The sequence below is a fragment of the Dysidea avara genome, chromosome 9 (genome assembly GCF_963678975.1).
Source record: "Dysidea avara chromosome 9, odDysAvar1.4, whole genome shotgun sequence".
NCBI lineage: Eukaryota > Metazoa > Porifera > Demospongiae > Dictyoceratida > Dysideidae > Dysidea > Dysidea avara.
In genome coordinates, this window is record NC_089280.1 from 13,413,173 (window position 1) to 13,440,405 (window position 27,233).

Consider the following 27,233-nt stretch of genomic DNA (forward strand, 5'->3'; position numbering starts at 1 on the left):
GCTACATCTCACAGTATGAGCTATGTCAGTAGCACTTAAACATGTGCTATGTCAGTAGCACTTAAACATGTGCTATGTCAGTAGCACTCAAACTGAACTACTATACATCAGTAGCACTCAGACATAAGCTACATTGGTAATACCCAGACATGAGCTACGTCGGTAGCACCCATACATGAGCTACATCGGTAGCACTCAAATGTGGTAAGTTACACATGAGCTATGTCGGTAGCACTCAAACATGAGTCACAACTGTAGAAAAATACATTGGTAGCAGTCACATATGAACTACATCGGTAGCACTCAAACATGAGGTACGTCGGTAATAACCTGAGTGACATCGGTAGCACTCAATATGTCAGTAACACCCAGACATGAGCTGTCAGTAGCACCCAGACATGAGCTACATCAGTAGCTGTAGCCAGACATGAGCTATGTTGGTAGCACTCAAGTTGGTACTCAAACATGAGCTACATCTCACAACGTGAGCCATGTCGGTAGCACTCACACAGCATAAGCTACGCCGGTAGCACTCAAACATGAGCTACATTGGTAGCACTCACACATGAGCTATGTCAGCAGCACTGAAACATGAGTTAAGATGGTATAGCACTCAAACGAGCTATGTCAGCAGTTCTCAAACATGATCATGAGCAACATTGGTAGTACCCAAATCTGAGTTACATTGGTAGCACTCAATATGTTGGTAACACCCAAAATGAGCTGTCAGTTGCACTCAGACATGAGCTACATCACTAGTAGCCAGACATGAGCAGCTATAGCACCCAGAAATGAGCTACGTTGCTAGCACCCAAATGAGGTAAGTTGGTACTCAAACATGAGTCTACATCTCACAATACGAGTTATGTCGGTAGCACGTAAACATGAACTACTATACGTCAGTAGCACTCAGACATGAGCTACATTGGTAGTGCCCAGACATGAGCTACATCGGTAGCACCCATAATTAATGTGGTAAGTTAAAAGCTTTCACACATGATCATGAGCTATGTCGGTAGCACTCAAACATGAGTTACAACAGTAGAACTCCACCATAAACATATTGGTAGCACTCAAGCATGAACTACATCAGTAGCACTCAAAACATGAGCTACATTGCAAACACTCAAGAGTGAGTAGCACTCAAACATGAGCTACATCAGTAGCACTCAAAAGAGGTACGCTGGTAGCATTCAAACACGAGCTGTCAGTAGCAAGCAAACATGAGCTACAAACATCAGTAGCACTCAGTATCAGACATGAGCTATCTTGGTAGCACATAAACATGAGCAGTCAGTAGCACTCAAACATTAGCTATACCAATAGCACTCAGACAGGAGCTATGTCAGTAGCACTCAAAAGAGGTAATTATACAAGTCGGTAACACGGGCTACTACACTCAGACATGAGCTATGTTGGTAGCACTCAAACTCAAACATGAGCTACATCAGTAGTACTCAAACATGAGCTACATCAGTAGCATGCAAACATGAGCTACGAACATCAGTAGCACTCAATTTCAGACATGAGCGATGTTTGGTAGCACTCAAACATGAGCTATATTAGTAGCACTCAGACATGAGCTACTTGGTACATAGCACTCAAAAGAGGTAAGCTGGTAACATGAGCTACATCAGTAGCACTCAGACATGAGCTGTGTTGGTAGCACTCAAACATGATCTACATCCATGTAACACTCAAACATGGGCTATGTCAGTAATACTCAAACATGAGCTATATCATTAGCATTATGTGGACATGATCATGAGCCATGTTGGTAGTACTCAAACATGCTTACATGAGCTACATCGCTGATGCTCAAACATAAACTACATTGGTAACACTCAGACATGAGCTATATTGATAGTACCCAGACAGGAGCTCCCAGACATGAGCTATGTAAGTCTGTAGCACTCAAAAGAGGTAAGCTGGTAGCACTCAAACACGAGCTGCACAAGACATGAACTACATTAGTTGCAGCCATACATGAGCTATGTCAGTAGCACTCAGATGAGGTAAGTTGGCAGCTCTCAAACATGAGTGATGTCTGTAGCAATCACACATGAGCTATGCCAGTAACACTCAAACATGAGCTATGTCGATAGCACTCAACCATGAGCTACATCAGTAAACGTGGGCTACATCCATAGTACTCAAATATGGGCTACATTGGTAGCTCTCAAACATGAATGATGCAACATCAATTCTAGTAAAATTAATGTGATAACTATGTTGGTATCACAGTACAATCATACATCATCTACCTGACTATCAATCACAGGGAACGTGACCTCTTGTCATCACACATTTACACGACAGCTATACTGCATGTATCAGCTGTAGTTGCTACGTCAACAACACTGTACAGTCATTATATTGTTAGCTTCTGACTACATCAGTGGTAAAAAAAAAAAAAAGAAAAATGGGACAGCCACAGTACTGCTATACATTATTACCATGCACTGTAGCAACAGCCACACATCAGCTATATTGTTACATAGGAACACGTCACAGCGGAGGTGGTAGAAACTTCAGCAGGGCAGCTACACATCAGCTATATCATCACCTGACTGCATCATGATCAGGACGGCTACACCAGTAGCACTGTACAGTCTATACTGTTAGCATCAGACTATATCAATTACAATGGAGGTAGCAGAAACATCGATATCACTAGCGTAGCCACACACCCTCACTACATCAATTACAGCTTCAGTGGACACGACAGCTACATCAGTAGCACTGTGCAGTCACATATATCAGGTATATTGTTACATCTGACTGCATCAATCGTAATAGATGTGACATCTGGCTTTGTCATGATCCTACATCCACACATCAGATAGATTGCTACGAATAATGTACAGCAGAAGTGTTAGGAATTTCAACTGCATACTGAAAACACCTGACACATTAGTTGCAGACGTAACAGCCATGCCAGGATAGATAATCCTGACCACATCACGATTGCCGCTACACATTAGTTGCGTTATGTGTACCTGCACCATTGACAGATCTTACAGATAGTAACAGTACAGAGCAGCTATGAGCTTTCTCACCTGACTGCATCACGATCAGTATCAGTCACAGTGGGTGAGACAACTATGTCAGTAATGCAGTACAGTGGCCATAGCAATCGCATGAGGTTGGGCTTTGGTCTCTGCAAAATCTTTCATACTTAGCATGTCCAACCATGTGCTCTAAAGACATGTGCACCCACACTGATCATAAAGGCCTAGTTCCTGCATCAGCTATAACGGTAGCACCTGACAGTGTCATTTGCAGTATATTTGACAGTTATACAGTGGTATAGCACAGTTCACTACAGATATATACATGACAACATCGATGGCAGTATACAAAATGGCTACTCAGTTGCTTATACAGTAGCATATCAGTTACTGCACTTAACTGAATGACAAGACAGCTACATTTGTAGCATGCTACAGTGACACATCAGCTAATCACTACCACTAAATGGCAGGACTTGCAGCAGCTGTGGCCACAGTTTAAGCACACTTCAGCTACACCAAGAGCATATGACCATACCTGCTAAGTAACCAGCACAGTGTAGTCAGTCATCAACTTGAGCGTTAGCACCAGACTACATTATTTGCTGTAGCTAGATGTGGCAGCGATGTTCAGTAGCACATGTACAGTACACACATATCAGCTAAATCAATAATCAATAATCAAGATGACCAGCTGCGACTAGTACAGCTCACTTGCTGGGAACACCTTGACTAGAACTCCTAGCAATCAAAAAAAAACAGACTAGAATATTCTATATCCAGCTAGTCAGGATGTGACAGATAAGCAGCACACTATAACAGCTATGGTGACCACCGAACAAAGCTACCGAGTGAGTCTAGATCTAGTAGCACTACTTCAGGCAACAAGACAAAGTTGTACTAAGGTATTTGATCATTACCACATGCCAGCGGTATCATGCACTAGTTTATTGAAATCACACCAGGCATGTTTAACACACATACCTACACTATAAATAGAGATGTGAGATTGCCTAAGCAGTATCAGATTAGTGACACATAGACACATCAGACTGGGCTGTGCCTCAATTCTCCGGATACGGGGAACACGTCAATTATGATTGTGTCAAGAGTGCACAAATGGGTGAGCCAATATTACTCACTATGACTGCACTGCGAGCTGGGGACAGAGCGCAACTGCACATCAGCTAGGTCATCACATGACTACAGTGCTAAAATCCAACAGGCCATGCAGCCACTAAAACGCACTGGCATACACATGTACATTATAGATTAATAACAAGCTATAGCTACAGCTACTGCCAACTTTGCACCACGCTGGTGACACACCTATAGCAAGCAGTTTTAGCATAAGTCATAACTATGACCATAAAACTTCAGTCAAACAAAGGCTGTAGTGTCACGCAGCTAAGTATCGATGAAGCTGGGGTAGTCTGACAGCTGATTGCTCGCCAGACCAGGGCATGGCACTGATACATCACTCACTTAACGTTTGAAATAGATTCCTTTCTATACCGGCCAGTATCAACAACCAATAGCAATTTGCAGCTCCTAAACTGCGCTGCCGGCACGGCTTACATAGAGGTGGCCAGGTAGCCACGAATAGGCAGACACACGTGCTAACCCTATGGTGCTAATGCTTAACAGTGTCTATCAAAGGTGACAAGACCTCATCTGGGCGATAGGAAAACCAAGCTCAAACAAGATGATCATTTTTGACAAGGTTTAAACTAATCCAACTAGCCACTTAGAACCCCCTGCTACCCCATTATGGGCTTTCTTTGGGCTATGGAACTCTCGTCCAGATAGGCTTGAGTTAGCTGCAGGGGCCAAAAATCCTACATCAAGCCATACAGATTACAACAAAGGCGCGAAAACGCAATAGCAGCTGCGTGCTTGTCACCGACCTGCATTGAGAGGGGATCACGTGATTAAACAACCTGACCACCTGCCAAAAATATAGTTAATGGTGATACCACCAGCATCTACTAAATGTATTTCGATGAATACTTAATACCACCAACAACCACAATACGTGATTCGATAAATATGTGCTAAATGGAGGTTAATAGCTTAACTGTGGTTAGCACAAAAAGAATCACGCACGCCTCCAGCCAGTTACGCACGTGATGCAGAAGGCGCCATTTGTTGGCTCGTGTGATCGAACTTCAACTCGTCGTGCGTAAAAGTGCCCCACCACTCCCAACCCCGTTCTACGAACTCCACCACATACTCCCTTACTCCTAATAAACAAGGAATAAAGTGAAAGGTCAGATCCTTCTCCACAGCACGGGCTATGGAACTCTCGTCCAGATAGGCTCGCGTTAGCTGCAGGGGCCAAAAATCCTACATCGAGCCATACAGATTACAACAAAGGCTCGAAAACGCAATAGCAGCTACGTGCTTGTCACCGACCTGCGTTGAGAGGGGATCACGTGATTAAACAACCTGACCACCTGCCAAAAATATAGTTATTGAGCTGCAAATTTTGATTTGAGGGGGACATTTTCATGGATTGGAACCAACTCTTATCAAAATCCAGTGTCTTTATAGGTATTATATGCATTTGCATTATCTTCACAGAAATTATGATTTGATAATATATTTATTATTGTCTGTATGAATGCATGTAAATAATATTGTAACATTACAAGTGCACCATATTTCAATAAAGGTTACAATCTGTGTATTTTCATGTGTTGTTAATTTTGCATTTAGCTTTGCAATAATCCAGGCCGCAGTCACAATAAGCTCCTTGAGAAAGATACTTAAAGTAAACTCTATGCCCGGCATGGCAGTTTTTAGCACAGGCATAACAACATCCTTCATCTGCTTCTTGAAAACAGTCTAAGCATAGATACCATGGTTGTTTAACATACTGTTTATCTGATGACACTCTTGTACAAATTGGTTTTCTGTGTTTATTTTTGCCACAGTCACAATAGAAATTTATTGATGGTGTAACTTCATGCTTGACGGTGGTGTGTCCTTTGTGGTGATTTATAATACAAAAGGTACAGCAACCATAGTTGGACTCTCCTCCCCAGCAGGTATAACATTCATACCATTCCATTTGCATATGGCGATCTTTAAAGCGATCATAACTGCACATATCTCGAGTACTAAACTTATCCATAGTTGGAGAAAAATTGCAAATTAAAGTACCCCCACAGTCACATGTGGAAGATGCATTACCCATTTTGTATACTGAATGAAATTTGTGACAGTGTAGGTAACAACCATAACAACAGCCAAGTTTTGGATTGGTAAAGCAATCATTGCAATGATACCAATTTTGTTTTACTGGTTTGGGGCCTGTGGATAAAATTGTACACATTGGATTTCTGTGTCTGTATCTTCCACAGTCACATACAAATCGAGCACTGGACATTTTTTTAAGTTTGTGGCCTCTGTGGTGATCATTTGCACAGAATGTACAACATCCATAGTTAGAATCAGGGCCCCAGCATGTGTAACATTCAAAGTAAGGTGCACTCCGGTAGATTTCTTTAAAGCGATCGTAGGCACATGTTGTCTCTGTACAAAGACATTCCATTTGACTTGAAAATTTGCACTCAAATTCGATTCCGCAATCACATTTAGATGAAGTAGTTCCCATTTTTGTTACTTTGTGTGATTTATGACATGTTTGTGAACAAGCGTAACAGCATCCTTTTCTAGGATTTTTGAAACAATCATGGCAGTGGTACCAGGTCTGTTTTACAGGCTTAGCACCAGTAGACAATAAAGTACACATCGGAACTGCATGTCTGTTTCTTCCACAGTCACACACAAATTTTATTTGTTCATTCGTTTTACACCTTTTGGTTTCATGATTGTGTGGTTTGTGACACTTGTATGCGCAATAGGTACAGCACCCATAATTTGACTCGCTTCCCCAACATGTAATGCATTGGAAATATACTCTTATTGAACGATAGTTCTCACCAAACCTGTCAAAAGTACATACCTCTTTCCCATACATTTTATCAATTTTTTCCAAATCTATATTACTGAAGCCTATTCTTTGCCCAGCTACGTGTCTCTTTTTTTCATCTATGATCATCAGTTTAATATCGCTCTTATCACCAGAATCTATCTGAGGGTAGTGCATCAAAGACTCGTAATCGTATTTTCCCAACATAGGAGTGCCTACCATTGCATAGTTTACATTGTTGTCCTCATCTATACTCCTATGCTCGATCCTACCATCTTGCAAATGAATAACTCGATAGCAATTTACATAATCATTTCTATCAGAACGACAGTGTTCATGCTCCATTCCCAAGGCATGGCACATTTCATGTAAAATAGTTCCATATGGTGCTTTACTGTCAATCTTTATTTCTTGATCAGCTCTGATACAACCAACAAATGATGAGCTTCCACTTGAGGTCTCCACAAACTTGACATAATATTCGGCATTGCAGGTGTAAGTATAGGTCCACAAGACAGGTGTTTTGTCTTGGAAATCCATAATAGCCTTGAGTATGGCTTCCTTCATTTTATAGGTTACACTTGTGCTAAATGAATAAAATATTTCTCCCTTAGCCCACAGATTCACATCACCACCTTTTTTAAATGCTGTCGCCATATCATTTTCATAATCATGGTCTGATTTAAAAGGTCCCTCCTCAACTTGAGGCAGAGGATGCTGCAACCTTCTAGTAAACATGGTTGTATGCAATATGGATTGCTACAATTAATTGTTACTGTAGATATTTATATTCAACTACCTGCACTAAAAGTAGTAACATTCTGTCATTATATATGATGTCAAAATACTTAGAATTCATTCACACTCTGAGTCTATTTTTAGCACTATTATGTAATACAAATTTGAATGTCATATTACTTTCCAAAAAATACACTTTCTTAATTTCTTTATATCAATCAAAATAAACCACACTAGTGAGATAAACTATATTTCCTTGGATCTATGCTGTACCTTCAATAGTAGCTGAACTTGAGTGGTGCCACAATCACTTCGAAAATAAAGCATAAATTAGCGTTGCTTTCCCAGCATCAAGTAGTGGTCAAGTTTGAATAGTTACCACATCAATTTTTTTACTAATACTGCGGTAATAAAAGCCACGGCATTTAACCAAGTACATTTTATGTGACCAGATTTTACAAAATCAATCCAAATCGTACATCAGGGCAAAATCAAACTAACACCTCCATTAGCTACACTATATCGTACTACTAGTTTTGACCCTCAGTACTACTCAAACTACTCGAGGCTGGTTTTAACAGACATCTTTTCTGGATGGTGTGGAGTGCTCAAATGGCAGTTTCAGGTCTTGTGAAGGACCTGGCTTGGCAAGAATCAGTGGTTTACTGGTGGACAGCCTGATAATGTTGGCCAGACATTATTTCTGTTGATTTTGCTACATATCAGCCACTAACTTCTAACATGCGATTTGGATCATTTTTCCAAAATCCAGTCACATATATATTATTATTATTGTTAGCTATTAATAGCTATAATGTTTTACAGTGACCAGCACTGAAGGTCTGACAGCAACATGTGCTATATATAGTATACAGGATCTACAGTAGTTTACTTAGCTAACTATATTATTGAAAATAAAGAATAGGGATTGCTCGGCGTGACACGAAACAATTAGGGATCCTGGACAAGGATTGTAGTAACATTAAGTAGACCCACACAAACTCTCAACTTAGTTTGCCGACAACTAGAAAATAGTGATCTGTGGCTTTATTCAAATATTATAACCACAATCCTGGTTGATTTATTCCATACAGTGATCCCATGACTTCAGTATTATTGTCTCAGTGATGCTTATTTTTCTTACAAGTACATACAAAGAAAAATTAAGGGACCAAAGAAAAGCAGTGAAGCAATTAAGGGAGACTGCCTACACATTAAGATATACTAGTGGACATTCAATCCCTACAATGAATTATATAGGGATTAAATGTCAGTCTTCATGTGTAGGCAACCTCCCTTTTTACACTACTTTTTAAAAGTTTTCCCTTAATTGTACTTCTTTTTTTGTAACAAGATGACTGGTGAACCTGTGCATACTGCATTAGAAGAAAGAATGACACCAGCAAGGGTTCATAATAGTTCAGAGAACACTATTCTATACTCTTGGCACCAGGCCTAGGATTATTGTTTCATCTGAACACATGCTCCAACTATCAATTACTGAAACAGTGAAGTGGCCATTGTACACTTTTGTTTCAGCCCATTGCACATTAACGAAGAACACTACAAGAAGGATCTCTGCAATCAATCCAAACTATTTCTCAAGTATCCTTGGCCTTTCTTTTCCTGCCATTGTAAGGATTTTCCAACATGGCTATGTTGCAAGATATAATATCTTGTTTCACTGGTGTTGGATCCCTTGAAGTAAACCCTAGAATGCTAAAATTTTAAAACTTGTTTATATGAAGATTATATATAATTTATGCACTAGAACAATTAGTTATGCATAAATATATTGTGGGTGTGGCTCCTACATTCATTGGAATGTTATATTTCTACTATGTTCAGCTCAAAATTCTGCCACATGCAATGACAAAACATATGTTTCCAGATTTGTGAAAAGGTTCCTTTTCACACACAAAATTTGGCCCATATTTTGAACTTTGAAGTTGCATAACTTTTTAACTTTCATCATGGCTTATAATTGCCTGAAATATCTGAATGCATTTTGATATTATGAGAAGTTAATCAGTACAAAGAGTCAAATGTTGTTTTCTGGTATGCAAAATGTGTGAAAAAGATACCTTTTTGCAAATCCAGATACATATACTGCTACTATTGTTTTGGTGAATAGCCATGCACAGGCATTATGAAAGATCCTACGGATTAAAAAACAATAGCTACAATTATTTTACATACACTTATTATACTTTACTGCCAGGGTGGTGGTAGTAAAGTATAATAAGCGTACTTTTATATCAAGTTGTTTTTTTAATCCGTAGGATCTTTCATAATGCCTGTGGCTATTCACCATATAACAATAGTAGCAGTAAATGTGACCGGGCCTGCGAAATAGGGCATGTGGGCACATGATTTTTGCTTACTTTTTCAAACTTTCATCACTCATAACTTTTTGTACCAGTATGCTATGGCAATACAATTTTGAACATCTAGTACGGATTTAATTGGCTTTATGATGCAAGTAACAAAATACATATATCCTGTTCCAGCACTGAGATATGACCTGTAGAGTGACGTGGTGTAGTTTGTGCCCACATGCCCTGTTTTTGCAGGCCCAGTCTATTATATGTAATTAGCTGAAGATGGTAGAAATGTAACATTATTATTATCATTAGTAGTAGTAGTAGTATAGTAGTAGTATTTATTACAGGTAATTTATAAGGCTAAACAGCCTGTTACACCTGATCAACAGGTAAAAAAGTACAAGTAAACTAATTACATACATTTATACATAGTGTTAGATGAATACTGGTCAATCAATTTCTTAAAATCATAAACTGATGCTGCACATACTACTTCTTGGGGTAAATTATTCCATGCATGGTTCAACAATTCTTCTTGTAAAAAAATATTTCCTGGCATCTGTTCTTGAAAAATGTTTAAATAGCTTAAATGTATGACCTCTGGTATATGGATTCTGATGATTGTATCTGCCATGCATGCTCTATATGAAGTCCCACCCACAATATATCTATGCATAACTAATTGTAATCTTCATAATAAAATATATAAAACTTTAAAATTTTAGCATTCCAGGGTTTACTCCTTCGGTTCTTCCTTATAATCACTGAAAATATTCATGTTATATGCAAACTATATAGTACCAAGAATTAATTAAATATATGAACTCTTGCTAGTACATTCATGTAAAGTATATACCGTGACACAGCTATATATTATATGCTTCATGGCAATTGAGATCAAACCCCTTCTTAGTATAGAGTTGTAGCTAATTATTGTGCATGTATTGTGGTTACTTATTTATCTTGCTCTGCAATGTAATGGCTATTTTTAGCACTTGTATAAACTGAAACCATAATATGCTGAAACAGAAAGTGAGATAATTTTTATTGCGGTATAGCTAGTTCAAGGAAATGCGATTTTCTTTGAATGTATCCTATGCTGTCAGTCAATGTGTGCAAAACAGCGTTGAAACCGAGTCACTACTGCTGACCCGGATGACCCATGCACTGACCCGGATTAATTAAGGCCCGGCGAGGCGTACGATAAGTGCTATGTTGATTATTATGATTATTATTATTATTACTGAGCAGTCAGCCCTGCTGGTGTGCTCAGATTTGCCCAAATACATGCAACACAATTACAATAATGATTGTAGTCCGGTTCTAAAAATGTCAGCATCTGCAACTTCAATAAGATCTACTGGTAAAGAGCCGGTTGACCGTTCCAATCATTAATTGTTTTTGAAAAATAACTATTTTGGTGTGCTGTGGTAGATACATGTGGTAAGATGTAGTGCAGTGGAATTGAGTTAGCTTGAGAGGATGTTGAGCACGGGTGTAGGACACTGAAGTTGGTGACGGTAAGCAATGATCAGGTATAGCTATTGCTAGTAAGTTCCTGACAATCTTGAATAGGAAGGTGAGTCTAGCAATTGTTCTTCTGTTTTGAAGTGTAGGCCATTCAAGACTGGTTAACATGTCTGTGATGCTATCATGGTTTTGGTTAGATCTGTGCCAGGGTTTGCCGGTTTAAAACGAAACGAGCAGCGCGGTGTTGAATCATTTCTAGTTTACTAATACTAGTGTGATGATAGGGGTCCCATGCAGATGGCTGCACATGCATGAGCAGTATTCTAATGATGGTATAGGAGCAACTGTTTGTAGACGTGTTCTTTAATTTCTGATGGCGCATTGTGGAGATAACTGTTTGCAGCTGAACTCCCCGGCTACAGAATAACTTGTGATGTAATAGAATTCTATAATGGAGTAAATAGAATGCTCTATTAGGGTGACTGTTCTATTAGAGTATCTCGATCTCGCATTTGCCACACGGAGTTGGCTTTCGAATCATAACTTAGTGGTTTGTACTCCGATTCTTCTGTACTACTGCAAGGACTTTCTATAACGATTATTCCAGCTATACACCGATTTTCAGCTCATTGCTCTAAGCGGTTTGCCACCTATGCAGCAACACGCAATGATGTCAAATGTAAGATACGATCTGCTAGAAATTCTTATGAACGGTCCCTGTTAGACAAGCTTCGTTCTAATCCAAAAGCACTGTACAGTTACATTAAGTCTAAACAGAAGATTAGACCTAGTATTGGCCCATTGATAAAGAGTGATGGTTCTCTCACTGCTGATGACCAGGAGGTGACTGAAACCCTAAACCAATTCTTTGAGTCAACATTTACCAAAGAAAATTTATCTAGTATGCCTGTTCCCTCCTTTGTGTCTGAAGATAGTATTTGTGATATTGACATAACAGAGTCAACAGTTCTTCAGAAGCTACTTGAGCTCAAGGTTAACAAAGCTCCTGGTCCAGATGGTATACATTCTTACGTCTTAAAAGCTTGTGCTAACACACTTTATGTACCTTTAACCATTCTGTATTCTCAATCCTTATCTAGTGGTGTCCTCCCTGATGAGTGGAAACAGGCACACGTTGTTCCTGTTTTTAAAAAGGGTCAAAGAAACCAAGCTTCCAACTACAGGCCAATTAGTTTGACATCTTTAGTTGTTAAGATCCTGGAATCTATTATACATTCTGAATTGGTAACCTTTCTTGATGGGCAAGGCATACTTAATGGTGAGCAACACGGTTTTGTTAACAGGAAGTCCTGTTTTACTAACTTGTTATCAACTTTTGAAGAGTGGACTTCTGCTTTGGATCAAGGATTTGGCATTGATGTCATATTTCTAGACTACAGTAAGGCATTTGATTCTGTACCTCATCATAGATTGATCTCCAAGTTGGAAGCATTTGGTGTTCGTGGTAATTTGTCTTTGTGGCTATCAAACTTTCTTTCCAACCGCTTCCAGAGAGTTGTGTTGAATGGTCACTTGTCGTCTTGGGCTCAGGTGGTGAGTGGAGTCCCCCAGGGGTCTGTTTTAGGACCCTTGTTGTTTATATTATATGTTAATGACATTCCAGACCTTATTGAAAGTAATGTAAGAATGTTTGCTGATGATACAAAAATTTATTCTGTTATTCAGAGCTTTGACGATCACCTCAGGCTGCAAAGTGATGTTGACCGATTGTTGCAGTGGTCTCACACATGGTTGCTTCGGTTCAATATAGCTAAATGTAAGCTGATGCGGATTGGTAACTCTGCTCCATTCACCTACTCTATGCTGGACAGTTCCACCAACTTACCCTTTGAAATCACAGAAGTGCAAGAAGAAAAAGATCTTGGTATTTGGTGCACTGAAGACTTGAAACCATCTCTACAGTGTCGTAAGGCTGCAGCAAAAGCTATGCAAGTTCTTGGTTTGCTAAGAAGGTCCTTCAAACTTTTTTCTGTTGACTTGTTGACTTTTTTGTACAAAATGTATGTCAGACCTCACTTGGAGTATTGCATCCAGGTCTGGAGCCCTTACTTGGCGAAAGATATTGATCTCCTAGAGAAAGTACAGAGACGTGCCACCAAGTTATTACCTAGTTTATTTGATTTATCATACGAAACTCGTCTAGAGAGACTTGGTTTATATTCACTGTATTGTAGACGTCAAAGGGGAGATCTAATTGAGACCTACAAGATATTGAATGGTTACTATGACATCAACCCTACCTCATTTTTCACTTTGAGTAATACGGATACCACCAGAGGTCACCACCGTAAACTCTTTAAATTTCGATCTCGGCTGCTAGTGAGGCATAATTTTTTCACCAACAGAGTAGTTAATTTGTGGAATTCTCTTCCAGCAGATGTTATTTCTGCACCAACTGTGGCATTGTTTAAGAAGAATCTTGATGATTTATGGAGAACAACAAGATATGGGCACTCTCAAAGGCCTGCGGCCTAGCTTGACAGTCTTGTACTGCCAAGCAATTTTTGTCCATTAATAATAATAATAATAATAATAATAATAATAGTAGGCGTAAAAATTAATACTTTGTTATTCATAAAAATCGATCGTGTAATTGTGACACAGGTTGGGTTTTGTGTCATATCTCCATAATTAAATTAGTCATTGTACCATAACAAATTAAACTGCAGTCAGTCAGTCAACTTAACCCATAAATTCCCATGCAAATATCTCTAAGAGGTTATTTGTCCCTTCAGTAAAATTGGTTTCATGGGTAAAGCACTTTAACATAGTTATTACATTAATTTCATAAATGTAAATTTAGCCCTAAACACACTTAAATTCAGATCCAGATCCCATCCCACGGTTCCCATCAAAATCATTCTCCTGCTAATTGATGCTCTTCTATCTGTGACTGTTCTACTAGAATACCTTCAAATTTTGCCTTGCTCTAGATCTGATCCTGTATATTTTAAAAGTCTATAATATAATACATATGCCAGAAACCTACACATTAAGTTTAGTGCCCCTACAGCAAGCCTAGATAGAATACAGTATTGCTAAGTTCAAATTTTCAGGGCGGCTTCAGAAAACCCCTTCCTATATACACCACTGAATTGCTGCCTGAAGATCACTTGAACCTGAAAACCTGCCTGGAATGACAACCTATATGCATAAATAGCTTCTCTGCTCTAGTAGTTAAGATCAAGTAGACAAAATAAATTGTGCAGTGAATTATTTCTATCATGCCTTTCAGAAAGTACTCCAGCTGTGGCATACATCAACGTTAGTACCAAACAAGTGCTCTATTAATGAATGTGCTCTATTAATAAATATACGTGACAAAGGTTTTTTGTAGCCAACCTCTATTGCAATTCTGCAGATATAACTACTTTGTTAAATGTAATATTAAATGCTAAATACACAAGAAAATTTAATAGCGAACATTGAATATCTCATGACATGTCTGGTGGTAGTTTAACAGTTAATAGTTTAGCGTCAACTACAGAACAGTCCATCTGCATCATTGAAAGGTGCTCCTCGGATGACAAGAACGATTCTGAGAATTGACATTCATCAAGATCAGTAACATCTTAATAATTACTTACGGTTAAAAGGGATCATTACTGAAAGCTTGGGAAACTGTGTCTTGTTGTAAAGTGGAGCATTCAGCATTAAATGATCCTGAAAGAAGCATTGATAACATAACTGATCAAGGTAACTATCTGTGTACCTTAAATGATATTAAGTAATAAGTCTCCAAATTTCTGGTAAACGACTTTTTGAAGAAATACTGTGCTCTGAAAAAGAGAACATTTTATAAGTACGTTAATCAAATTCAATTGTAGAGACATGCATGTACCTAATCACAATACACAATACATGAGTGTTGCTCACTTTTCATTGTGGTATGGAAATGGTAGCACGTCCTGACTGTATACACTACAAAAATTAATAGTAATTTATACACGATGAACAGTCAAACAGTCAATGATAACAGTAGTAACAAACTGGAACATAACTCTATGAATCCGTAACAATATACATGACTGTAAGTAACCACAATTACACTACATTTGACTAAAACACTGTGGTACAGTAGATCCAACTGCAAGTCACAGTCTAGGCACTGAAGAGAAACACAGATAATTTACGATCTATTCAGAATACAATAATTAGAATAATATTGTGATATCAGGTGTATACATTCTATAGCCCAATACTGTAAGTATTGCATCTTTGTATTATAAGGGCCGAGTCCAATAGATTGTAGCATGGTACATATTAACTCTCTATGCAAAGTCCAAAACAGAATACACCACATAAGCTACAAACCTTTGTAATTCATGATCAACGACGGCAACAGCTGAAGTCTAAAAATAAAATATTTTACAAGGTAGCAGCAGCATTTGGTAAGTGTACACAAACAGTATATACTCATTACATACAGTACAATCAAGAGTTAATAATACTGATATGTTGTATAACATAATGTGTATACTAGAAGGGGCTCCACTACAGTTGGGGTTTGCTCAGCAGTTATATAGTCTGTTTAAAATTCCAGCTAGTATACCTTAACAGCTTCCTTGTACCATGGATGAGCTTCATGCCAACTGAAACAATCACGAAGATCAGTATGCAACCTGTAATTTATACCAACATGTGTTAAAAGCTGAGTACACACATAGTAAGGTTATATGTACATTGTAATTCAATTTGCAAAAAGGTGTCCCTTTCCCACATTGCAGATATCCCATTAATGGCCACACTGCTGCCATTTCTCACCCATAAAGTTAAGTTTCGCCTAGCTAGAAACTGTACACTTTGTAACACGATGCACTAGTACTGAAATGGACATGCCCATAGGGGTCCTGTTTCTGGGATAACCAACCCTGACTAGTGTGCATTTATTATGTACATATGTAATGGCACAAAAGTTCATCTTTCTGATATAGGTGACTTAAATTATTCCTCAAGTTAAAAGATTGTGTTTACAATAGTGGAGGCAGGTAGAGGATGTGTGGCATGGTGGACATTAGTGCTACGCATATTCAACACAGAAAGGAGACAAATCACAAAGAAACTAGCTGTGGAATGGATTGTACTGAACACTACTTTTTTGTAACATTATAATGACTGGTGAACCCACCTATACCGCACCAAAAGAAAGGATGGTACCAGATGCGTGCCCCAACTATCAATTACTGACTCGAAAGTGAAGTGGCCATTATGCTTCATTTTCACCTATGTTCAGCCTGTTTCTCAGCATTACAAATGAAGAGCAGTACAGAGAAACACCTCTGCAATCAATCCAGTCACCACAGAAAGTTTGCCATTTACAAACATAGAGAAGCCATTGAGCCACCATGAATTGACACCTTGGACTGTCAGCAAAAAGAAATGGACACAAAGGAGGACAAGAGTAAGTCCATGATGCTTGCATTCTACGCACTGTGATATGCCAAAAGGCGTCTGTCAGGCTGAAGCAACAAACAGTGAAAAAATCGTATCCTTAGCCATTATCAAGTTATGCTTGTCTGAGCTCTGAAGGCATCAGGCAGGTAGTTAGTCAGTCAGTAGAAAATTCTATTGAATAATTTTATTTTGTAGCAATCTATTGGAAGCATTTAGGATCGTCCTAAAGGTACTTTTGCACTTGGTTATAAAGATTATCCGTTTACGTCATTTTAAGTTAGTAACAGTTACTAGACACCATGTTTTTGAGGCAAAAATCAATGGGATCTATACAGAATAATGAAACTTTTTGGGATTTTGCACAATTGAAGAAATACTTGGAGGAAATCACTACATCGAGTGAATTACTTACATATATTAATAGCCAATTGAAGAGCGGTACTAAAGGGAAATGGGTTAACTTTGCAGTACAAGCCAGCGAGCAGCTAGAGTTCAATGACCCTGTTTCTTCCAGCTGGAAGCAAACTAAGGAAGAATAACATAACAAATGCACCACAGCTTTCTTAATTTCACTTGTGTTTTTTGGCTTGTAACTCACTCTTGCCTTACTCATTCACGTAGATAACCTGTAATTATACGGATAATATTTTGCGACGTCAAACAGATAGTCTCTATACCACTGCTGCCAAGGCATCAGGATGGTATTGTGAAGCTGGTTTTTGGGTAATTTTTTTGGCCAGAAAAACCCAAATCTCCATTATTCTTAACATATACAGTACTACCGTGCCGTATGATAACAGAGAAGCAATAAAATGAAAGTCGAGGAATGTGCAAAAACAACCGGGTTTTGCCCAGCAGGACACAAATAGCAAGCAGGCCATACGCTGGATTGGGGACTTGCAAATACAAAGAGAAATGACATCTATACCAAAACAGCAAAAATATTTATGAAATCAAAAGTGGTGGCCAAGAAATGGCTACAATGATGTTCAAATTAATCGCAACAGTGTTTTATTGGCTGCTGCCACCTGTGATTAATTCTGCACTGACTAACTTTCTTCACAACAATACATACAGTGGAACCTCAGTTATCCAGACCCAGATTCTTAGTTAACTGAACTACAGAAATGACTGCTCTATTAGAGTAGTGACTGTTCTATAAGGGTAGCTGATAATTTGATATTTTTTTTAAAGTGCTAATTTAAGATTATTTATACACTGTTTCAGAGATATAGACTGGACCACCCCTGGTCACAAGGGGTTCGGATAACTGAGGTTCCACTGTACATATTATATATATATATATATATATATACAACTCCAGATGACACACCTTCCTGTATCTGAAGCATTAACATTAACTCCTGTCTTGACTACTTTCTTGCGTGCTTGTTTCTTTGCTTTATGTAATGATTTCACATTATCCATGGCAGTGACTGGTACCAGCTGGTCAGGTAAGTGAGGCCCCACAGCTCGAGACACTGGAGTACGGTCATTAAGTATAGCAGTGTCCTCCACTGACAATAATGCTCTGTGCATCTTAACTGGTAGACTGTGTTCATATTCCACACTACCAGTAATCATTGTTCTGAGATGTGTACATGAATGAAATGTACTGTACTATTGTGACATTACTGTAGTACCTTATAGGGGAGAACATCAAACCAAGAGTGACAAACAAGACAATGGCAAGCATGGCAGGTGTTCTTGGGGGAGTAAGTAGACCTTGAGGTTTGCTGGTTTGCAGCAATTGGTTCTGAAATAGGAACAGATCATAGTTATCAACACAACGCACATCACACTGTCCACACATAAGCCTGTACAGACACATGTTATACATGAAAAAGGTAAAAGCAAACCCTGGGACACCTGTACACAAGTACTGTGAGTCATTCCAGCAGGCCTCCTGCCAGCTGGACTATATACCTACAGTGCACAGGAAAATGTGAAATGGTTCATGGTTAATGCCAGGTCCCCAAAAAAATTGCCATATGGCAGCAGCCATGTACACACAAACATGTGTCCCCACACTGCACACATATACCATACAATATACTCATAAGACACAACAAGTAACTTAATGATGTGATATTACATTACTGTACAGAAAACATGAAATTACATAACATGTGCAGTGGTAAACAATATTAAATGTGATGCCTTACTGTAAACAGCATACTTATGATGTCCACATATTCACTTACATCTTTCTCTAACTGTTTCACTTTAACCCTAAGAGCTTCATTCTCCTTTATTAATGCATTATTCTTCTTAGCAGCTTCACTTAACTGTGCCTCAAGGGTTGATACATACTGCACACACAAACACAAATAAAGTGCTTAATATTCATAGAGGTTTAATGTACAATGTACATGTGATATACGACTTCACTCACTTCTTTTTTACGTTGTCTTGATAGTGATGATGACTGTCTATTTTTCAGCATCTTTTGTTGTCTCTTTGATAATTGTGACTACAACAACAACAAAAACCATCACACATTGCACGCACATACACACGCACGCAAGCACGCACGCACGCACGCACGCACGCACACACACACATTTGCAATGCAAAAAAGTAAAGCCTTCAGTTACTGTGCTAGCATGATCACGCCTATCCAGTGAACCAGACCTGTGCACTACTTAAGTGCAAAGAGGCACTACACTAAAGGCAAATCCTCCTGAGGCAGGAATAGTGACTTGCAGGAGGCGGTGTGTGTGCGTGCATGCACACACACACACACACACACACACACACAGCCTGAATCTGAATCCTCCTGAGGCAGGCAAAGGTGTAGGTCCCATCTGATAGACAGTTGGCATTTGCTTCCCCAGGTACCCATTAGGGCTGGAACAAAGGTTCAGAAACTTTAACACCTTCAGAGGTTTTGTAACCTTTGAAGGCAGTTTTATCCCTCCAAAGCATGGATACTACCATGTCTAATCAGTCAAAAAGCCTTGTGCTTCTTGGAAGCATGCAAATATCAAAATCATGGTATATCATTTTGTAGTCTAAGCAGCTGAAAGTGTGAGACCATATGGGTGTACACCTATCAGTTACACGTATCACCATTTATTACTAACATGACATTTAGTCACTTCAAAGGTTCAGTGGCTTTCTTGCACAAAGCTTTGGAGGTTAAAATTTGACCTTCATTCCAGCCCTAGTACCCATTACAGCTGGGTTGGCTATTTCCCCACCCACCCATGCATGCGAGTACACACAACACACACTATACACTACATCATACCATATCAATAGGGTTATCAGGGTGACTCCTCTTCACACCAGGTTTGTCAACACTGATCATCTTAATAGGTGGTACAGGATTGGTGACCTACAAGTGTGTTGTGTTTTTAAAAGGATCAAAAATACGTGACCAGGCCTGCAAAAATACGGCATGTGGGCAATTAAAATTTGCCTAATTTTTTCAAGCTTTCATGGCTCATAACTTTTGATACCATTAGGTACGGCTATCACATTTTCAACAAGTGTTACACATTTAATTGGCTTTATAATACAAGTGATAGAATGCAAATATTCTATTCCAGTACTGAGTTATGATCCAATGTGTGACAGGGTGTAGTTTGTGCCCACATGCCCTATTATCGCAGGCCTGGTCACATGTGTAATAAAAATTATTACCACACTGTCACCCATTAACTACCCACATTAAAATTATTTTATGGGACATTCATGGTAAATTTGATTCACACATGTAACAACTCACTGTACTACACACACGCACGCACGCACGCACGCACGCACGCACACACACACACACACCGTGTGTGTATAGTATGCACCAGAAAATATAATTCAAAAAGAAGTGTAAAGTTTGCTTTGATAATTGTACATAGAGCACTACTAGACAAATGACACACTCAAATGGATAGAAACTAGCTAGTAACCATTTAAGTTTTTGATGTGAATGTAAAATGAAACCACTTGTGTTATATCAATACCATTTAACTACACAATACTGTACTGCATTCATGAACATATTATAACACAAAACTTAGCCATTTCGAAACTACAAACACTAGACCATTATAATTATGTACATTGTGTATACACTACTGGCTCACATTATTGAGTATTGAGTTTTACTTAGATGGACCATAAAAAAATCTCTAAACACAGTACACACAAACAACACAGAACTAATTATGAATGGGGACACAGTCTAGTACCCAAGACCCATACAGTTTAATTACACAGTATGGTACAGTATTAAAGCTTTACATCACATCACATATCCTCTCTGCTTAGTTCACCCACTACTTCATGGTCACTATCATAGACTTACCGGAGCAGTAGTATTGTTCATAAGTATAGGAGGGGTCTTGTTCATTACACAACTACTAGGATCATAAACCACTTCAGTTTTCACTTTCTGTAATCCATTACCAGTAACTGGTAAAGAACACAAATAAGTTACTATACCAATACATCAGCCACTTACAATTAGGAATGATTGATGATGTACTTGTGATTTGAGTTTGTTGGTGCTACATATGATAATGAATTTGTAAAAATAAATAGTACACGCACGCACGCACGCACGCACGCACGCGCACACACACACACCCACGTACTACATTACATTCAAACACAGCCTTGCACACAAAACATACAATATTTGCTGGCATCTCAGTGGTCTTTGTTTCAGTAGCTGCCGCTGTAACAACATCACTAGGTAATGATATCTTACTAGCATCTTGCCATAGTTCCTCAGATAAGTATAGCTCATCAAAAATATCATCAAACAATGGAACCTGACAATAGCACTCGTACTTAAAAAATCTAACTTTTCATGGAATACAATTAAAAACTCGTGAATATGGAATTTATCTTCTTTATACAGTACAAGCAATACCAGTAGGAAATTTAGTAATACTTTTTGTGTATCCATTACATACACTGTAGACTTACAAAATTACAACTACTGATTTGGGACTTCTGTTTTTACATTGGAGGGGGCTCAACAGTGGCATGTAAACTTTACTATGATGTTAACATTAATACCATCAAAACACTGTATTGTAGTCACTGAGAGCAATTCAACTAGTTTATTTACAATCAATACAAAATTTTCACTGTTAAACTAGCTATTATTCTATCATACTAGGGCAATACAAATGCAGTGCACAAAACACAAACGCTGATTGCAAGATTATGTACATGCTAAACAGCACAACAAAACTACCCATGTTAGACCCACAATATTCCAGTTTTGATACAACTGCTCAGCTGATTAAATATATCATAACTAATTCTATTACACTCTTCCAAGTATAGCCACACATCCTACCAATAAAATTCCCTCTTCAAACAATGTATGCAATTTCAGACACATTATTCCGTTATAAACAAAACACTGTGAGTGATCACAGAAATACTATCATTGTAACAGCTACAACGTACATAGCACAGTAAGGTTTACACAACACAAAATCTTTTACTTCTAGTTCCGGAGATTGTTCTAGACAAGCAGTTAAGTCCACATCTTGTAACAAGTCTTCTACAGTAGTCGCCTCCATAGTGCTCTTACAACCACGCTAGCAGAATGAAAGTTACGCTAGCAGAATGAAAGTTACGCTAGCAGAATGAAAGTTACGCTAGGTGAAACGAGTAACAAGAACAAAATGCAATGGGTGGTGCGCTCTAACCAGTCTTATATAAGCGCCTCTTCTCTTGGCGGCGCTAAATAATAAAGATGTGTATTCTAATATTTTAAACCCGCGGAGACAGAGACCGTGCGAGGGCTTGGAGGCAGACACTACGCACCCAATAAAGATACACGGATACAAGAAGAATGTAGACTAGGATGACTGCGATGGAGACAGACAAAGACATAAAAGTAGGAGATATTGTTTTGTTTGTTGTGCATATTCAACGTACGCCGGTGCGTACAAGATAAATATCAGATCCTAGCTTGTCCCTACGCTTAGCTTTACCACGCATTCATTCATGAAATTAAAACAATATTTCATTTGTATCAGTCCAACTCTTCACACACTTTATACTAACTGAAAATGGAGTATTGAAAACAGCAAATGACAATAATTCAAGGGGGTGAAACACAGGCACCATAGATAATAAACGTAAACATGGATTGGAAACGCGCATACAAATAAATACAATAACTGCCTTACCGTACGTAAGGAAATTTTGAAGCCCAAAAAATTTGATAAATCGGTTTAATTCGTCAAATTTAAATTCGTCAAATGTTTATAGCGCCCTTAAAAGTACAGGTTTTGCCTACAATTTCTTCATTTTTGTCAACATTTTATTTGTCAAATCTGCTGAAGTCTGAATTCGTCATTTTTTTGACGTCAAAATTTCCTTGCGTACGGTATCCTCGTTACGGTGCGCGAAAAATTATGGTTAGTACAGCTGGAGCGTTTCGCATTCTTGTATGCTACCACACGATGTCTGTTGTTTACAGCTGGAGTAATTACCACCCACACTAACTGGAGGTTAGACTGGTTAGACACGCTGACTCCTAGCAAACAGTAGGGATACAAAATTCTCATTGTTTAAGAGGAATATGGTGTTTCGGAACAGTTTTGTAATTTCACTGAAGAAACTGCAACCTCAGCATCGTTTGTAATCTGTTGCCTGCACCACTAGTAACAGGTAGAATGTTATTAGGCTACTTAGGTATTGTTGCTTTACTGTAAGTTCCACTACTTCGATAAAACTATGCCAAAATAGGCTCTAAGTTTTGTAACTATTTTGCCCACGCAAAGTAAAACTGTAGTTAAAGCTTTATTGTAACGTGCCAAGCATTTAATGGGTAGTGCAAATGAAGCCATGAAAAGTTGGCTAAAAGCTACGCTGCTGAAATATTCGCTAATGCTCACCTGCCACTATCCACCTGTCACCAATGGTATTCCCTCCAACATCACCACACACCTGTATTCTTGTTCAGTACATAATGCAACACACTGACAAAGTAAAAGAAATGTCTACACTACTAAATACTGGTAACCAGCCTGTGAACAGCCTGCCAACATTTTGACAACTAGTACACCATAACGAGGATAGACTAAATAATATTATTTTAATGCGAGTTTCCAATCCATGTTTACGTATATTATCTATGCAGGGACTTACTGTAGGTAGATCTGCGACCGCGGTCTAAGTCAAAGGTCAAGGCCATCAAAATCGTGCCAATTCAACGGTCAAGGGTAAAAGCTTCCAACCCACAATTGAAAAGTGCTGAAATATCGTTGCTAAGTCACCGGTCAAAGGTCGAAAAAGGCTCTTAGTCACAGGTCAAAGTGAAATGGTTGCAGATCTACCTACGGCGCATGCCTACGTGACACCCCTTACTAATTGCCAACCTTTGATTTTTACCCTCTTGGTAATCAGCACGATCTGTTCTTCCTTACCAGAGCTAGAAGACATACAGCACAAACAGATACAAAACAATAGTGCTAGTGTTGTACTGATGAGATTTAGCTGGTAACTGACAATATTTACAAGCCGATAAATGTAGCCAATCTGATATGGTACTGCATGTGTATCTTACGGGAAATTTTACTAGAAATTTAATTATTATAAAATTATAGCTCTACAAATATAGCTGACAGTTATGGAGATGTAACTCAATGCGTCTTTTGGTACACATGAGTGTACAAATGAGTGTACACATTTATATCTGTCACAAACTATTCCAGACCCCAGTAGCATGGCACTTATAATTTCCAATCGATAAGCGGCTGCGCGGAAAGAGTCTGGCCACGTAAGACTAGATACAGAACGTAAATCAATACCAATATACCAAAAATACAGCCAATATATATATTTTTCCGATAACCAATCTGATTATTAGTGCAACACTTAAAAGTACATGAACTAAAACTATACACACCCTTGACACCACCATCTTATTTTTGTCCGCACTATGCAAATTTTAATCCACACTAGTGCTATAAAACAACAATAAAAATACACTCAACTTACACACTTGAGAGTGTAGCTCTAGAACTACCTATGTTTTTAGTCATGTTCCCACTAGGTACCTGCAGGAAGGCTAGTGAATAGCTTTTAAATGTGTAGCAGGGAATCAGAGAGACTCTAGAAAGTTATAATTGTCCTATGGCAGATCCCTATTGTGTCTTCATACACACATCTGCAGCTCTATTCTTGTAAATGAGTTGAACAGTAAAATGGGAACCACAGGATTGTGTGTATGCTCCCAGGAACAATGGCTAGCACTACTTCTTATGTGTTCCCAAACTTTTTGATTGTTATAAGTAACTTAACATCGCACTAGAGGAATTAGACACCCAGTAATTAGCAGCACACGACAAGCATAGCCAGTGGACTATAGCCAAGAAATTTCAAGGGTGAAAATTTTTGAGGCATTTAGTATAGATCAACTTATTATATTCCATGTTGGTTGTGTATCCATGAAAATTTCTTACCAACAGTTGGAACTCAGGCTTGAAACTTTAGGGTATATGTATACATGTACAGCGAAATAATATGTGTCTTATAATCCATGCAACACAGATAGAAATCCTTTTGACATATAGCATTCTCAACTTCATTTTCAGTGGTCAAGTAGTGGTAGTTAAAGGATAAACCTCATTTGTTAAGTGTGTACCATAATCGAAACTTATAGAACTACGAATTATGTCAAGAGTCCACCACCATATTTCATTGGTCAAGGATTTTTTCACTGATCACTTTGATCAAGAACAAATTAAGGTTATAGTGGCAGGATATTTTGGATTTCTTCTCCCTTCCTTAAAGATTTTGAAATCCAAACTACTACTGTATGCTTTGGTTCACCACCCATAAAATTATGTTACAAAGAAGTAAACAAACAAGTGTAGGGGAAAAATTTGAGTAAGGATCACTATCATCACTGATATATTGTAAGTGTCCTTATTTCAGGGGTGTATATGTGATATGTATCAAATATTGATGCACCGATTAATTGGTAAATAATTGTAAATATTGTTTGTAATTAGCTGATTAAGTTTACTCACCATGATGTTACTTTGACTTAAGAAGAAGTTTACAAACAGCAATTTTACAAAATAAATGTGAAATTTTGTCAGCAAGAGTACATAATAATAGAAAAGGGAGATTATTATGTACTCTTGATGTCGGATAATCAGCAAAATCTCTTATCTATTATCAATGAGACCATGTACAAGTGTCCAAATTGTCATTGTGTCCTTACTAAATATTTTGAGGGGGCAATTTTTTCTTTTCTTTTTTGAGGGTATTGGGGGTTACCAATGAAAATTTTATCCTTGAAAACTTTATACCTTGATTGATTTGTATCTATATTGGGATTGTTTGTAAATCTGCAAAAAAAAATGTTTTTACGTTGCTCAACCTTGAAATTTTCCCCCTAGAAACATACGGTATTTCAGGGTGTCCTTTACAGTCCCACTGTAAAATAATGTTTGACTGCTGATACATTACCTCTTTCCTTAGAGCACATCAACATTTTTCAGGGATGAAAGAAATCGCCGAACTATCAAGAAACTCAGTGAAGCCTACACCGACTTGGAAACAAACATCGATGAGGTAACAAGATGCATGCCAACCCAGCTCAAGCCAGTGAGAAAGTCCACATCATCAAAATACATGTGGCTATTAGCCGCCATTATAACTCTGTTTATATTATACTACTGTTATCGAGTATCTGTAAACTATTGCTACGCAGAGGATAGTCTGTTTTCACTATAGCAGTGTACTGTATGTGTTAGTACATACCATGTGTACAGAAGTGTTAGGAGGAAATCTTAGATACAGAGATGTGTTTACCCTTACTGTGACTTATTGTATGTACTGTGTACAATTAAGTGCTATACAAAATTTATCAAAGTGCTATTTCTAGATGTAATAAAAAGTGACAGTTATTGTATGAGATTTAATGTGTGTAAAAATTTGAACAATATGGTTAGAATAGTTGAGTAGAAGTGTGATTGTTCTACTAGAGTGTTAATTGAAGTGACAGGTTAGAGTCATTACATGACTGGTATACACAACTACAGTGGTTAATGTTGTGTATGCTATCAAACCAAAAAACTTAGAACTTGACTTCATCAGCTTATGAATTACAATTATGATGTTGACAAAACTGTAGATATTATTTGTTTCACCGCTCAGCATTAAGAAGTAACTACAATGTTTGACAAATCTATGATTACACAAGTTTGCTGCTAAACAGTAAAAGTTGAACATGAGTGACTGTTCTATTAGGTACTTTGAGTAGTCGTATGTCTTGCAACAGAGCTCTGTATGAAGTTCCAGTTATCTGAACACTTTTATTCCTTCAACCTTGAATTAACAGGGGTCCAA

The 27,233-nt window shown here is 38.2% G+C and overlaps 2 protein-coding genes and 1 long non-coding RNA gene across 4 annotated transcripts; 1 reads left to right on the top strand and 2 right to left on the bottom strand.

Annotated features, from left to right (window-relative positions):
* Positions 1-5,700: 5,700 nt before the first annotated feature.
* On the bottom strand, positions 5,701-7,699 carry LOC136265884 (uncharacterized). 2 transcript variants are annotated; one of them, XM_066060824.1, is made up of 2 exons: positions 7,584-7,699; positions 5,701-7,534 (listed from the first exon to the last, which is right to left on the bottom strand). In XM_066060824.1, exon 2 carries the CDS (start codon positions 7,513-7,515, stop codon positions 5,704-5,706), a length of 1,812 nt encoding a protein of 603 aa, XP_065916896.1. In that variant the 5' UTR covers positions 7,516-7,534; positions 7,584-7,699; the 3' UTR covers positions 5,701-5,703. The 2 variants fall into 2 exon arrangements, with proteins under 2 accessions (XP_065916896.1, XP_065916895.1); XM_066060823.1 differs by having other exon boundaries at positions 5,701-7,694.
* A 7,170-nt stretch (positions 7,700-14,869) lies between these two features.
* LOC136265887 (cyclic AMP-dependent transcription factor ATF-6 alpha-like) lies at positions 14,870-22,595 on the bottom strand. The gene is made up of 15 exons (XM_066060825.1): positions 22,364-22,595; positions 21,536-21,676; positions 21,364-21,409; positions 21,208-21,314; positions 20,149-20,235; positions 19,291-19,368; positions 19,100-19,207; positions 18,539-18,651; positions 18,229-18,483; positions 16,054-16,123; positions 15,816-15,853; positions 15,378-15,422; positions 15,214-15,280; positions 15,089-15,164; positions 14,870-15,039 (listed from the first exon to the last, which is right to left on the bottom strand). Exons 1-15 carry the CDS (start codon positions 22,439-22,441, stop codon positions 14,936-14,938), a joined length of 1,413 nt encoding a protein of 470 aa, XP_065916897.1. The 5' UTR covers positions 22,442-22,595; the 3' UTR covers positions 14,870-14,935.
* LOC136265888 (uncharacterized) lies at positions 22,483-26,851 on the top strand. The gene is made up of 2 exons (XR_010705791.1): positions 22,483-22,761; positions 26,364-26,851. It is a non-coding gene; the product is annotated as an uncharacterized lncRNA (long non-coding RNA).
* Positions 26,852-27,233: the final 382 nt, after the last annotated feature.

Bases quoted from the DNA above. Each gene is read 5' to 3' on its own strand.
- LOC136265887 (XM_066060825.1), bottom strand. From the start codon at position 22,441: ATGGAGGCGACTACTGTAGAAGACTTGTTACAAGATGTGGACTTAACT. The intron at 21,677-22,363 runs GTAAAAGATTTT...TGCTATTGTCAG, and splicing joins AACAATCTCCGGAACTAGAA to GTTCCATTGTTTGATGATAT. The intron at 15,854-16,053 runs GTATACTAGCTG...TTTTATTTTTAG, and splicing joins GGTACAAGGAAGCTGTTAAG to ACTTCAGCTGTTGCCGTCGT.
- LOC136265884 (XM_066060823.1), bottom strand. From the start codon at position 7,686: ATGTTTACTAGAAGGTTGCAGCATCCTCTGCCTCAAGTTGAGGAGGGA.